Here is a 15,255-nt window from a genome sequence, read left to right as displayed (position 1 = left end):
GAAAATTCTTTCCTGGGTATCTGGCTGGTGAATCTTGCCCATATGCTCAGGGTTTAGCTGATCGCCATATTTGGGGTCGGGAAGGAATTTTCCTCCAGGGAAGATTGTAAGAGGCCCTGGAGGTTTTTCGCCTTCCTCTGTAGCATGGGGCACGGGTCACTTGCTGGAGGATTTTCTGCTCCTTGAAGTCTTTAAACCACGATTTGAGGACTTCAATAGCTCAGACGTAGGTGAGAGGTTTTTCGTAGGAGTGCATGGGTGAGATTCTGTGGCCTGCGTTGTGCAGGAGGTTGGACTAGATGATCATAATGGTCCCTTCTGACCTTAATATCTATGACTCTATAAGTGTACTAAGGCTGCAGAGGAGCAGCCCAGACCTAGACAGAGGCAGCTGGTCCGACCCCCCTTGCCCATGATGAATGGTACAGACTGCAGTCTGCCCCGGGGAGCGGGGGCTAGACGATGACTGACAGCAACCACTGAGGCAAGGGAGGGATAACGGATTGGGGGTTCCCCCGGGGAGGGGAGACCCAGACTGAGGGGGTACTGCCAGGGGGCAGAACCCTAATCTAGAAGGGCACCGGGGTCCAGGAGGGGCATGGGGCCAGCAGTAGGCAAGACACCGACTGGCAGAAGATGCTCCTGGCTGAAAAGAGCCAATTCCCTGGACAACCAGCAGGAGGTGCCGCAGCGGTGAGTCGTCGCCCCATGACAGTGACCAACCTCCCCACCCCATTCCTTCTCTACTGCAAAGGATAGTGAGAAACTCCTAAGTAGAGGGGAGTAGGGAGGGTTGTGGAGCACCCATAGGGGGACACATCTCGAAGAACCTCAGTTACTGCACAAGGTGAGTAACCCTCTCTTCTTCTTCGAGTGATGTCTCTGTGGGTGCTCCACTTTAGGTGACTTCAAAACAGTGCCCTTCAATGGAAGGGAGGGGCTTTGGAGTTGAAATCGTGGCAGAGGATAATATGGTGAGTCTGAATAATGCATCAGATGTTGCCTGCTGCTCTAATGCATAGTGCTGCGTAAATGTATGAGCAGAGGCCTAGGTCGCAGCTCTACATATGTTTGTAATGGGAACACTGTTCAGAAAAGCTATCGAAGTTGACATTGCCCCTCTGGAATCCCTAGAGCGGGTTGCAGATTCTGTTGCTGGTAACACAGTTTGATGCATTCTGAAATCCATTCAAGAACCTCTGTTTGGATATGGCATCTCCTTTTGATCGTTCTGAGATTGAAATGAATAATTTCAGGGACTTGCGAAATGACCTTGTTCTATCTGTGTAAAAAGCCCGGGCCCTACGAACATCGAAGGTGTAGCTTAGGATAGAACATGGTAAGTAGATGGGTTGGTTGAGGTGGAATGAGGAGGCGATCTAAGGTAAAAACTTGGGATGCGGTCTGAGAGTGATTTTATCTTTGGAAAATACTGCGTACAACCATGAGGGCCCCTAGTTCATGAGGGCGACTAGAAAGGCCACCTTCATTGACAGGTGCAGAAGTGAGCAAGTGGCTAATAGTTTGAACGCATGTCTGGTGGTGCCCTGCAGAACTAAGTTGAGGTCCCAAGGTGGAGTGGGAGTGTGGATTTCAAGGTATGTTGTTGAGGCCTTTCAGAAAACGTTTGGTGGGGTGTGCAAAAATTGATGCGCCATCCATCTTATAATGTAAAGCAGCTATGGCTGAGAGATGTACCCGACTGAGCTAATAGAGAGGTCTGATCTCTTAAGTTCAAGCAGGTAATCCAGAGTAAAAGATAAGGGCGCAGATACCGATGTGATCTGCTTTGTGTGACACCAGGAATCAAAATGTCTCCATTTGTGTAAGTATGTGTGGCGGGTAGTCGGTCTGCAACTATTTAATAAAATATTCTGTACTTCTTTGGAGCATGTCATTTTCAGGTCCCTGGAGCCATGCAGCAATCACACTTTGAGGTGGAGAATCTCCAAGTTTGGATGCAGGGTTAGTCCTGAGTCCTGGGACAGGAGACGAGGTAGGAGAGGAAGGTTGTGAGGTCTGCATGCTGACAATCTGAGAATGTAGGGGAACCATGTTTGATGAGGCCATGTAGGGGCTATAGTATTACTGTGGCCTTGTCCTCTGTGAAGCACTCGTGCCATTAGGGGAATGGCACAGAAGGAGTATCGGAGGGAAGCGTCCCATTTGACAAGAAAGGTGTCTCCCAAGGAGTGAAGGCCCATTCTGGCCCTGGAGCAAAACTGTGGGCATTTGGTGTTGTGCTCTGTTGCAAAGAGGTCTACTGCGAGGAATCCCCACTGTCTGAATATGTTGTGGAGAACCCTGATGTCGAATTCCCACTCATGGTCCTGAGAAAAGTTCCTGCTGAGTACATCTGCCATAGAGTTTTGACATCCGGGCAGACATGCTGCGACAATATGGATGTTGTGCAGGATGCACCAGTGCCAAAGTTGCATGGCCTCTGCACACAGGGAGTGTGTGTGTGCACCCCCTTGTCTGTTTATGTAGAACATATGTGCTAAATTGTCTGAGAGAATTTGTATGGTCTTGTTTCTGATTATGGGTAGAAAGTTGGTGCATGCATTGAGAATGGCTCTTAGTTCTAGTAGATTTATGTGAAGCTGGGCTTCTGTTGGGGACCAATGACCCTGAGCAGAGCACGAGTTCAGAGGTACTCCCCAACCTATGAGGAATGCATCGGTCATAATAGTCAATGTAGGAGGGGTTTGGGTGAAAGACACTTCTAGGCATACGTTGTGTGGTTGCGTCCACCAGGATAGTGAGTCTTTTACTTTGCTTGATATTGTGAGGTGTTTGTTTATACTGTGCCTTTGTGGGGAATAAGCTGTATGGAGCCAAGCTTGTAGGGTTCGTATATGTAGCTTCACGTGTTGGACGACAAACGTTGATGTGGCCATGTGGCCCATTAATTGCAAGCAAGTCCTGGCTGTTACCTGGGGACTGTTCAGTGATGTGGTGATCAGATTTGTTAGAGTAAGAAAGCATTGCCTTGGTAAAGATGCTGAAGCCTTGGGTGTACTGAGATAAGCCCTGATGAATTCCAGTTCCTGTATTGGTGTGAGAGTCAATTTTTGTGTGTTTATTTGGAGACCTAATTGCGTAAAGAGATCTACTGTTTGTTGGGTAGCCTCTGCTGCCGCTGGTCGATTCACTGCTTTCAGTAAGCAGTCATCCAGATATAGAAATATCATGATTCCTCTCTGGTGGAGGTGTGCAGCGACTATTGCAAGTACCTGTGAGAAGACTTGGGGAGCAGTGGACAGACCAAAGGGCAGGATCTTGTATTGGAAGTGCTCTGGTCCGAGGGCGAATCAGAGAAATCTCTGATGTGATGGGTGAATTGTTATGTGGAAGTATGCATCCTGGAGGTCGAGGGCCGAGAGCCAGTTCCCTCTTTCTAAAGCTGGGATAATGATGGTCAGTGTCACTATCTTGAAGTGTTAGTTTCTGACAAATTTGTTGAGCCATCAGAGAGGGAGAATGGGCCTCCATCCTCCTGCTTTTTTATGCATGAGGAAGTAGTTTGAGTAGAAACCTGTCCCTCTGTATTTTGTTGGTACCGGTTCTACTGCTCCTAGATGGATGAGGTGGATTATCTCCTGACGTAGTAGATCTTTGTGAAAGGGGTCCCTGAAGAGGGACGAGGAGGGAGGGTGGGCAGGGAAGTTGGAAGTAAAAGGGATGGAGTATCTAACTTCAATTATCTTCAGCACCCATCCGTCTGTAGTGATGGATTGGCAGACTGGGTAGTAGGGAGTTAAACGGTCTCCGAATGGCTGGGAGATGGTAGCAGTTCTCAGTGTTTGAAGTTGTGGGGTCTGGGGCCCTCGACCAACGTCTCAAACTTGCTGCCTGGCAGATGGTTGATGAGACGTGGTAGATTGATTTGATGGTTGTTGTCTGCTTGGGGGTCTTGTTTCTGGGCTAGTGGCTCCAATTGCCTGAGTGTCTGTGCATATGGTGTGGACAGGAATCATTGTGGGTTGTAATATGTTCCTTGTCTTCTCTTTGTCCTAGGAGTATAGATACCCAGGGACTTCAGAGTCACCCGCGAGTCCTTGAGGGCATGCAGAGACTCATCTGTTTTGGCTGCGGAAAGTTTGGGCCCTTGGAAGGGCAGGTCCTCCACTGTTGCTTGTACTTCTTTTGGGAAGCCAGAGAGATGCAACCAGGATGCCCTTCTCATTACGACTGCAGTGGCTGTAAATCATGCAGCTGTAGCTACTGAATCTAGGGCAGCTTGCAGTGCTGTCCTGGAGATCAGCTGGCCTTTGGAAATGAGTGCACCAAATTGCTCTTTTTTCTCCTCAGGGAGAAATTCAATAAAAACTGACAGTTTGCCATAATTTGTGTGGTCATATTTTGCTAATAACACTTCATAATTAGCAATTCTAAGATGAAGCATCAGTGAGGAACAAGCTTTTTGGCCAAAGAGGTCGAGTCTCTTCCAGTCTTTGTCATACGGTGTGTTTTTGAGGTATGACTGTCTGCCCCTTTCAGTAACAGCATCCACTATCAGGGAGTTTGGTGCGGGATGTGAAAAAAGAAACTTTTCCCTTTGCAGGGACATAATATTTCCTGTCGGACCTCCTGCAGGTTTGAGTGATTGTTGCAGGGGTCTGCCAGATGTGTTTGACAGGTTCCATGATTGCATCATTCATGGGTAAAGCGATTTTAGATTATGCTGATGGTTGCAAGATGTAAACGAGCTTATGTCATGTCTCCTGCACTTTCTCCAGTGAGATGTCAAGGAAATCTGTAACTCTCCTATAGAGATCCTTGAAATGTCTAAAATTATCCCCCACGTTGGGAGGAGGGAGCATGATGGTGTCGTCCAGGGACGATAGAGAAAAATGGGTTGTTGGTTCAACATCCTGGTCAGAGATTTCTTCCTGTTCTCCCGTCATCTCTTCAAGGGGCTCAGATGGTCCCGGTATGACTGTCCCAAGTGACTGCCATGTACCCTTCCTATGTGGTTAGGAGGTTTGAGGTGGTGTGGGGGATATGCCATCCATGGGGCTCAATACTGCCACTGTGGAGGGAAGGGCATAGGTGCCATTCATGGGTGCCCATATCACTTGCTGTTCTTTGGCCCCCGTATAGTACTCCTTATGTGGCGTATAGTACATCCCTTTGATCGTTTCGCGGGCAGGGGAAGAGCTTTGCAAAGGTATGTCTCTCCCTTGTCCTCATCCTTGTCATCGCTCAAAAATGGGGGAGCAGATGGCAGTGGAGTGGTGGGGCAGCTCTCGGTACTGACAGTGCTGTGGTGATCTCAGTGCCGAGAATGGGAGAGACGGGTGTCGAGGACACAGTGAGGTCTGGGAAGGAAGAACTGTTGTGGTGCTGACAGCCTTGGTGCCATTGATGTGGTAATGGTGGGTTTGGCTGCTGTGGAGCTGCTGTCTGTATGGGTGCACCTGTCAAATGTGCTATGCTGATAGGAGGTGGCAGCATAGGCTGCGGTTGTTTTGATGTGCCCGGTCCCGAGTGTCGGGATGTAACTGGAGCTGGCTGTGTCCCTGCCTGTGTGGATGATGGTGGGAGTGTAGGACCGGGAGCAGTCTGCAGTTTGTCACAGCAGCAGTGTGTGAGAGTGAACCCAGGCTGGGGAGTCAGAGGGTTCAGTGGTACCCCGGTTCCATGTTGCACCCCGAGGGGGACTCGTCACAGTTTTGTTCTTGATCATTTGAAGAAAATGGGAACACCCATTGCGAACTGCCCATAGCTCCAGTAGATTTATGTGGAGGAGAGATTCTGCCGAGGACCAGAGGCCTTGGACAGTGTGGGCATTCAGGTATTCTCTCCAACCTAATAGGGAAGCGTCCGTGGTGGTTATTATCATTGGAAGGTGTTGGACGAAGGGAACCCTGAGCAAACATTGGTTGGTCGTGTCCACCAATGTAAGGAGACCTTTACTTTTTTTGGCATGGTGAGGCGTTTGTGGAAATTATATCTGTTTGGGACGTAGACAGTACAGAGCCAAGCCTGCAGGTAGCGCATATGTATCGTGATGTGTTTGACGACAAATGTTGTTGCTGACGTGACCCAGCAATTCTAGGCAAGTCTTGGCCAAGATCTGGGGGCTGTTCACCGCTGTGAAGATGAGATTGCATAAGGCTGTGAAATGTTGCTGAGGCAGGGAGGCTGTAACTTTCAGAGAACTGAGGTAGGCTCCAATGAATTCCAGTTTTTGTACAGGTATCAATGTTGATTTTTGTAAGTTTATTTGTAGTCCCAGACCTACCATGTTTTGTGTAGCCTCTATTGTCTCTTGTTAGGTTGGCGCTGTCGGTAAGCACTTGTTGAGATAAGGAAAAATTGTAATTCCTTATCTTCCGAGATGAGCCGCGACTACCGCAAGGACTTTTGAGAAGATCCACGGGGACATGGATAGTCCGAAGGGCAGGACCCTATACTCGAAATGTTCTGTTCTGAGGGTAAACCTGAGAAACTTCCTATGTGAGGGTTGTATCATTATATGAAAATGTGTGTCCTGGAGATCAAGGGCTGAGAACCAAGCCCCTCTTTCCAGCGCTGGAATTATGGTTGCTATGTGATCATTTGGAAATCATAAATTTGTTGAGCTGTCTCAAGTAGAGAATGAGCTTCCGTCCTTCCGTTTTTTCTGAGGTAGAAAGTAATGTGAGTAAAAACCACTTCCCCTGTGTTGAACTGGTACTGCTTCAAGTTGTCTAAGATGGGTCACTTCCTGTCGCAGTAGTTAGCAGTGTGCTCCTTTGCCTGAGACACCATGGGAGAGCCTCTATCAGAGGCTATTGTGGGAGACAGTTGTCCAGGGGGGAGTCTGTGCTTCAGGTTCTGACTCTGTGTGCAGGGATTTCTCCATCATAAGGAGTTTTAGTTGTAATTCTCTGGCTTTCCTGGTGTGGGCTCTCAGTTTATCACAGTGTGCACACTTCTGTGGTATACGTGCTTCGCCCAGGCAGTGAACACACTGCAAATACCCATCCGAGATAGGAATCGAAAGTCTGAATGTCAGGCAGTGTTTGAAACCCAGGGATCTGGACATGCCCCTCTGAGAGGAGCTTTCTCCCTCAGGGGAGAACAGCTCTAATCTAAGGGGTCACTAACAATTGAAACTTATCCTGAGAGAAATTTTTTTTAAAAAAATAACAAAATAATAAAACAGAGGACAGAAGGCTATATCTAAATAAACACTGTGTGAACTAAGTTCAATAAAGAGGTGCTGCTAAGTGCTCTGACTAAAGCCAAAGGTGGTAGAGAAGGAACTGAGTGGGGGGTTGGCCACGCAATGCTATGTAACCACCTCAGGCAACACGAGACAGGGACGATGCATGTGTGTCCCAACCGAGCACGGCTACTACAAATCTCCAATTACCAGTGCAGGGGCACCAAAACACTTAAAGTGGAGCACCCACAAGGACACTCCTCGAAGATGAACTGGACTTCAGAAACAACACTGACAACAGTAGCTCCAGACCATCTCAACTAACTTCTTCTCTTTTCCCCAAATGGACAGTAGTTACCATCTTTAATACCATCTAAGAGACTGTCAAACAACGGGGAGTTCTTTCTAAAAACTTTCTTCAGCTAAGGGAAAGGGAACAAGGGTTGTGGTTAAATGAAAGCCATACTTAATATTTTACATTTCAAATGCTTTAACTGTTTTTCCTTCTTTCTGTATCTTTAATAAAAGATAAAGGATTTTTAATGGTGTATTTGCCATGGTACTAAGCAGGCTGTGTCTCTGTATATCCAACCCCGAATCTTGTTTAAAACTGTTTAATGTTAAACAGCTTCAGGATCATGTTAATACCTTTGAGTCTTCGGACCCATATATTCCATCAAAATTAATACAACAGTACCTATCTTTAAAAATGGAAACTAAGAGGACCGGAGGTGGTTTATAGACCAGTCAGCCTAACTAAGATATCTGGAAAGATATTGGAACAAATTTAAACATCAGTTTGTGACCATTTAGAGGATAATAAGATTACAAGGAATAGGCAACAAGAATTTGTCAAGAAGAAATCATGCCAGGTCATTTCCTTCTCTGACAGGGTTACTAGCTTAGTGGATAGGGAGGAGACTGTAGACTTGATATATCTTGATTTTTAGTAAGGCTTTAGACAGAGTCTCACATTCTCATAAGCAAACTAGGGAAATGTGGTCCCTAGATTAAATTACTATAAAGTGGGTGCAAAACTGGTTGAAAGACCATACTCAACAAGTAGTTACCAATGGTTCACTGCCAAAATAGGAGGTCATATCTAGGGTGGTCCCACAGGGTCAATCCTATTTTCGTTAGTGGCTCAGATACTTGAGTAGAGAGTATGCCGGGGTCGGCAACCTTTCAGAAGTGGTGTGCCAAGTCTTCATTTATTCACTCTCGTTTAAGGTTTTGCGTGCCAGTAATACATTTTAGCATTTTTAGAAGGTCTAGTTCTATGAGTCTTTAATATATAACTAAACTATTGTTGTATGTAAAGTAAATAAGGTTTTTAAAATGTTTAAGAAGCTTCATTTAAAATTAATTAAAATGCTGAGCCCCCACACTGGTGGCCAGGGCCCGGGCAGCGTGAGTGCCACTGAAAATCAGCTCGCGTGCCGCCTTTGGCTAGCTGGTCCTTTCAATTTGGCAGAGACAAACAGTGGCAGTCCCGAAGTAGTCTTTTGGAAGCTGGCTGCTATTTTATCCTCCCTTCCTTTTCTACGTTTTGCCTTTCTCTCATCATTGAGGAGATGCCACAGTCTCACACTTACCTGTTGTTGTGACTCCAGGGATGGTATGTGCAGCTAGAAACAGTTCATCTATGGGATCCACTAGATGCTTAATATTGACTTTCCTTGCATTGTAATAATTGCCATCAGCAGCCATCCCTGCACGTTCTATTGCTATCAGATGATCAAATCTAGTCAGAGACAAGGTGATAAATTAGTTAATGGGGGGAATTGCGAAACTTAGATCTTACATTTTTCTGTCAGTTGCTTTTAGAATAGAATATCAGGATTGGAAGGGACCTTAGGAGATATCTAGTCCAACCCCCTGCTCAAAGCAGGACCAATCCCCAATTTTTGACCCAGATCCCTAAATGGCCTCCTCAAGGATTGAATTTACAACCATGGGTTTAGCAGGCCAATGCTCAAACCACTGAGCTCTCCCTCCACCCTGTAAAATGTTGCACGGTGGCCCGTACGGGGATCGAACCCACGACCTTGGCGTTATTAGCACCACGCTCTAACCAACTGAGCTAACCAGCCACTTTTCCTGCCACATGCTTCACTTCTGTCTCCTTAGGTGCAAGTTACACTCATTTTGCAAAGCCTCTGAATGCCAGATTGGACCACTTGCTGTACATCTATTTTCCCACCAACTTATACCCAACATGTAATTTACAGCACCGTTTATCTCACTCTTGAATTTGTGCCTATACATTTTGTTTTCAATATTTGGTTTGTTTTCTTGATAGCTTTAATGCAGCCCCTTCAAACTGCCAGCAATGAATGGAGAGAGTGTTGAAATCCTCCTCCACCCAGTGGAGCACTGGGTGAATCACTTTAGAACCTAGATCCTCAGAGATATTTAGGTACCTAACTCCTATTTATATCAATGGGAGTTAGGACCTAAATACCTTTATGGATCTGGGCTTTAGCCTCTCTGTGCCTCAGTTAAAAAGTAGGTAGCACCTCACATAGGGATATTGGCAAGTGCAGTTTATTATTCATAATTTCCTATTTAAAGTACTATATTGCTTGTAAGTTACCTATTTATTTGGTTTCTTTTGTTTAAGATTTTTGACAAATTTGGTGCTTGTAAATGTGGATGGGAAGCATGCAGGTAGGCTCTGTTTTAGGCAGTCCCTGTTTAGGATTTTCCCCCCACAGCTCTGCCAATATACCTCAAGCCTAATGTGCAACACCCTACTACTCCAGTTCTACTGAATAGAGGCTACCAATTGTCCCAAGTTACTAAGTGGTTTTATGATATGGACTAATACACACTGTGATCGTATTTCTCCTTGTGCAATTGAGTTTCCAACATGAAAAAATATTCAGTTTAGCCTCCTAGGATTATGGGATCTATTGAGGTACAAATCAGCTGTAGCTGATTTATGTTCAATTATAAAAGCATCCTCTTGAGCCTAGTGTATGAGAGATGAAAAACAGAGTGTTATTGAAATTACAGTTTTTATTAACCCATAAAAAGAAATGGAAATTGAATGAACTGAAGATGCATATATTTAGATGATAAGCCCTTATTAAAGAGAATTGGCTGCTAACTTTAATATACACCTCTACACAGAGAAACTTCAAGAACACCCCCCCCAGTAAGTCCATTAAAAGGAAGGGTAAGTTGCTGGCCACATATTCAATGTATGGACATTTTAGTGCAAACTCCAATGCATGTATACAAACCCTAAATATATGCATGTTCAAATCGGGGTCTTTGTGCACATCAGGCTTTGCACTTACATAGTTTGAATGAGTTTTCAGAAATACATGCACTTTTCAAAAATTTTGGCTGGGGTGTCTAAAGACAATGAGGATCTTTTTCAGACTATTAAAAACAGATAGGAGGATCTTCCATACTGGAATAAAATGGATCATCAAAGATTTGAACATGGATGAAAGTGGACTACAGTCCTGGACTCCAGGATTCTATTCCTGACTCTGCCACTGGACTTTGTATAGTCTTTGGAAAGACCTTTAATCTCTCTGTGGCCTACTTTTCCCATTGATAAGATGGGTATAATGATGTACAGCATTTCACAGGTGTAGAGTAAGTTAATGAATGTTTGTAGAGCTCTTTACGATTTTCATCTGAAAGGCGCCATATAAGTGCAAAGTAATGTACTTCCTTCCCCATTTCCTGCTGTACATTGGGATTGCAGAGGTCTCAGAATAATGTGGGATCATGTATTTCACATGCACTGCAATATTACAGCAGAGTGGAGTGTTTGACTCAGAATTTTCTTCCTTTAATTTCAGACCTTCAACTGCTATTGTAATATTTACTTAATATATATTTTATAAAAACACAGTCATTTAAAAAGAGGAACAAAACAATTTGATTGGCAGATACTTCATACTTCAAAGCTTTGCTTGCAATCATTATATCTTCTGTGAACAGAGCCGTTCCTTTCACTATGACTTTGCATAGCCTCCTTGCTACTCATTTTCAGGAACTTAGTACACATACCTGGGTCTTTCAAGATTCCCATTCTCACACAAAAACATCAAAGCGGACTCTGCAGCATCTCCCTGATAACTCAATAGAGGCACTGGTGTCTTCAGTACCCCTAGAGCAAACAAAAATACAAAATGGATTCCATAGGTCATTTTTTGTGTGCTTAGCTTGGATTTTAAAAGAACAGAACAGTTAGAACTGTAAGGTGATTCTAGCAAACATATGATTGTATAAGACAATATTTCCCAGCTGGAAATACTGCACTAGTTGCCCATCCTTAGCTTTTGCACAATCAGAGCTACAAGCCAGAGTCCAGAGACGTTATTTGGACTGACAAAAGTGAGATGATGTGCAGGGATGAAGACACTTTAAAAATAAGCTCTCTTCTCGCCTCCTTCTTTTTGATGATACATTAAATTTCAAAATGCAGTGGTAATAGGAAGAAAGATTCTAGATGGATTTCAAAAGATTACGAACTAGATGCTCAGTTGGTATAAATCAGTATAGTTCCAGTGAAGTCAATGGAGCTTTGCTGATTTAGCTAGGTGAGGATCTGGCCCTTTTTGTCTAAATGTTAGAGCACTTCTTGAAGGCCTGATCTAATTTAGAGATTGCACTGAAATAGATCTTGAACCAGATTAGCAAATTAAAACTGAAAAGCTAACAGTCTTTGTTGCCTAACTGCATGTTTTACCTTGCTGAACAGCATCTTCAATAATCTTTTTATTCAAACTCATGGCTCTCTGGTCTGTTACTATAACAACATGTTTCTCCAAGCTCTGCAACATGGCTGCCATAGCAATGGCTCCTGGAGGTCCATCATTCTCTTCAGGTGGCTCATGGTTGAAGTGAGTAGGAAATCCAGTAGTTATCAGCACTGATCGGGCATGTGAAAGGGAGAGGCAAGTCTTTAGCAGCTCATCCTGGCAGCACAAATGTTTCACTCCCCGGTCTCCTAAAAATCAAAACCAATTTTTTTTTTTAAAGACGGTGCTAGATTTTTAGCATATTAATACCTCCAAGAGGTTCTGTCAGGACCAATCCCTGTCCATCATTGTCAAAGTGCCTGGCAGGGACGAGAAGAGCAGCCAACAACCCTTTGCCAGCCTCTATCCCTATTGATCCAGAGATAGTGACAGACCCGGGGAATGGAGACCATCAGCAAAGCACATCATCTCCCACTAGGTAAGTGCAGCGAGTCTCCTGAATGAATTTATAGAAGGTTGTGAAGACTATTGTCCATTCTGCAGCACTACTGATGTGTGCGCTTGTGAAGGATGTCATAAAGCGGTCACTGTGGGGTAAATGAGTTACCCAAAATATTAGGGGATGGAGCCGTGCTCTACCTCTGCCTACATCATGTTTGTCACTGGGAGTTCCATACCCCCACAAACTAAATTTGTTTGAGATGCATTTGAATAAAGCAGCAGGTTTCTAGCCTGTAGTCCTGGGAGTAGAGTGTTATTTTTGTTGTACCTAGTGATCCCTTTACAAAAAAGGAGAGGTTGGGAAGCCTCCCTCAGCCTGGACTAAGCTGAACTGCAGATTTGGATTCAGATTTCTGAAACCCCAAATGGATGAGGCCTTCATTTCAATTTTTTATAGAGAAGAAGCCAATGGGTATTGGTTCCACTCATTTCAGAAGTGTTGGGGGCAGGAGTTTTGGTAAGTGATGTGAAATGAGAAGAAAATATGAGATGTGGGAAGGGAATGCAGAAGATAAACCTAGAAAATATGACAAGAGAGACTCTGGGGCAGAGGGGATTTTGTTCATTGATCCTCCCATTCAGGAGCCACTTTTCCCTTTTAAATAATTCAGGCGTCTTGGCCCAAAGTTGTTCTGTAAAGAACAAAATCAGGTTGAGTAGATCCAGACCCCAGTCATTTTACACAAACAAGCTCAAGCACAATCCATGTCCAAATGCATAGATATACATTTAAACTCAGGCTCATGCATGCGCTCACAAGTACACACAGGAAAACTACAGCAGGACAAGGCAGGGCAATCGATTTGTAAGTGTGCATTTCACACTGTGGCTAGGGGCTGTCTCCTAAATGGGAAAGGGACAATGTCATTTGAACTTGTCCAAACCTGTTCGCTCTAACCTGTTTCTTCAACATAGATTTATTGAATAATGGCCAAACCAGTAATTCTTTCTAAACTGGTTGAGGTATTGAGGGATGGGGCTTGAGGGAGAGTGTGCAATTAACAGGCTGTGATTCCAGTGTAAGAAACTCAATTCCCTGGAAGAAACTGGAATACCGGGCCTAGCACAACAGGGACCAACCTGACTACGGCCTTTAGGCCATACTGCACGATGAATGTTAAATAATAACAGTCATATTGAGCCCCATGTTGCTTGGAGCTATCTGGGAAGAGGGAGTGGGAGTGGAACTAAGAGTGTGTGGTCAGTGAAAATGCAGTGATTTCTTTGGTCAGATTTGCCACTGGGCCAAATGGGGCCAGCGCCCCGGAAAAATGTGTGCCCCCACACCCCAACCCATTCCACCCACCCGGCGCTCCTGCCTGGGAGTGGTGTCGAGGCACAGAGGCTTGCCCCGCTCCACCTGCTGCTCCTGCCAGGGAGTGGGGCAAGCCCCCTTGCCCCGACCCTGCTCCCTGGCAGGAACACGGGGCTGGCAGGGGAAGCCCCTCTACCCCAACCCCACTGCCCTGTAGGAGTGCCAAGTAGGTGGAGTGGGACAAGCCCCCACACACCAACCCAGCTCCCCGGCAGGAGTGCCGGGTGGGAGAGCGAGGCGGGACAAGCCCCCGTGCCCCAACCCCATTTCCCTGCCAGGAGTGTGGGGGGGGGGGGGATTGTAGGCAGAAGGAGTGGGGAGGGGCCCCAACTTTTTTGGCCCAGGGCCCCACAATAGCTTAATCTGCCTCTGACTGGATATCACAATGCTGATGACCTCATCTATCCAGTAGGTTGTGTCAGGACCAATCCCTGTTCTGCACTGTCAGTCTGGTTGAAGGAGAGGAGCAGCCAATAACCTTTTCTGCAGCCCTAGCACTACTGATACAGAGACAGTGAAAGAGAAGAGGAATGCAGATGGTCAGAAAAGCACATCACCTCCCATTAGGTAAGTGCAGTGGCATGGTCTTGAATGGACTTGGGGGTTTATGGAGACAATTGTCCAATCTGCAACTCAGAGGGGGGGGAAAAAGGAGAGGTTGGAAGGAGTCCCTGATCCACCATAAGGGGTGAGTCATTATTGGTGATGGGGCTAAGGTGCAATATTCAGATGTGGATTCAGATTTCTTTCACCCCAAAGGATAGAAGGGCTGGCTCAGGTACAGTAAGTCCTCACTTAAAGTCGTCCCAGTTAACGTTGTTATGTTGCTGATCAATTAGGGAACATGCTTGTTTAAAGTTGTGTAATGCTCCCTTATAACCTTGTTTGGCAGCTGCCTGCTGTGTCCCCTGCTTGCAGGAAGAGCAGCCCGTTGCAGCTAGCTGGTGGGGGCTTGGAACCAGGGTCGACCCCCTATCAGCTCCCCGTTCCCCTAAGTTTCCTGTGTGGCAGCCGCCCAGCAGGCTATCAATTGCTGGCAGTTCAGCTGTCCCTTCCCACACTGCCATGTGCTGCTCCTGCCCTCTGCCTTGGAGCTGCTCTCCAGAGTCTCCTGCTTGCTGTGCAGGAGGGGGAGGGGGGAGAAGAGGAGGGCTCATGTCAGGGTGTCCCCCTGCTCCTGCACCCCGCTTACCCCATCTTCCATAGAGCAGGGGACACACACACGACAGGGCTCAGGACGGAGGGAGCTTCCTGGCAGCAGCTGCCATCTCAGCTTGCTGGTTAATTTAAAAAGGCAGTGTACTTAAGAGTGGGGTCAGGTACTTAAAGGAGCAATGCGCATCTCTCTCTCACACACAGGGTGTGTGTCTCTGTCTGCCATGCTGTCTCCCCTCCCTCCATTCATGCTGCCTTGTAGAGTGTGAAGCTACATTAACAACGAGTTAACCCTTGAGGGCTCAGCCAATTGCTAGTTCATCATTTAGCAGTAAGGCATCCCCTGGGAAATATCCCACCCTCTTCCATCCTCTGACTTCACCACTTCAAACATTTCCCTG

At 45.9% G+C, this 15,255-nt stretch overlaps 1 protein-coding gene and 1 non-coding gene across 2 annotated transcripts in view; both read right to left on the bottom strand.

The window, feature by feature from the left end:
• Positions 1–15,255, bottom strand: part of DGLUCY (D-glutamate cyclase) — a 73,363-nt gene that overhangs the window by 26,163 nt on the left and 31,945 nt on the right. The window contains exons 7-9 of the mRNA XM_043549098.1: positions 11,871–12,131; positions 11,189–11,288; positions 8,752–8,900 (exon numbers count right to left, since the gene is read on the bottom strand). Coding sequence (XP_043405033.1) covers positions 8,752–8,900; positions 11,189–11,288; positions 11,871–12,131 — 510 coding nt within the window. The remainder of the gene's footprint in view (positions 1–8,751; positions 8,901–11,188; positions 11,289–11,870; positions 12,132–15,255) is intronic.
• Positions 9,176–9,249, bottom strand: TRNAI-AAU. Its single transcript has one exon. It is a non-coding gene; the product is annotated as a tRNA-Ile (tRNA).

Source organism: Chelonia mydas, chromosome 6 (assembly GCF_015237465.2).
Source record: "Chelonia mydas isolate rCheMyd1 chromosome 6, rCheMyd1.pri.v2, whole genome shotgun sequence".
NCBI lineage: Eukaryota > Metazoa > Chordata > Testudines > Cheloniidae > Chelonia > Chelonia mydas.
The sequence above is the reverse complement of the archived record's forward strand: the minus strand, read 5'-3'. Positions and strand labels throughout refer to the sequence as shown.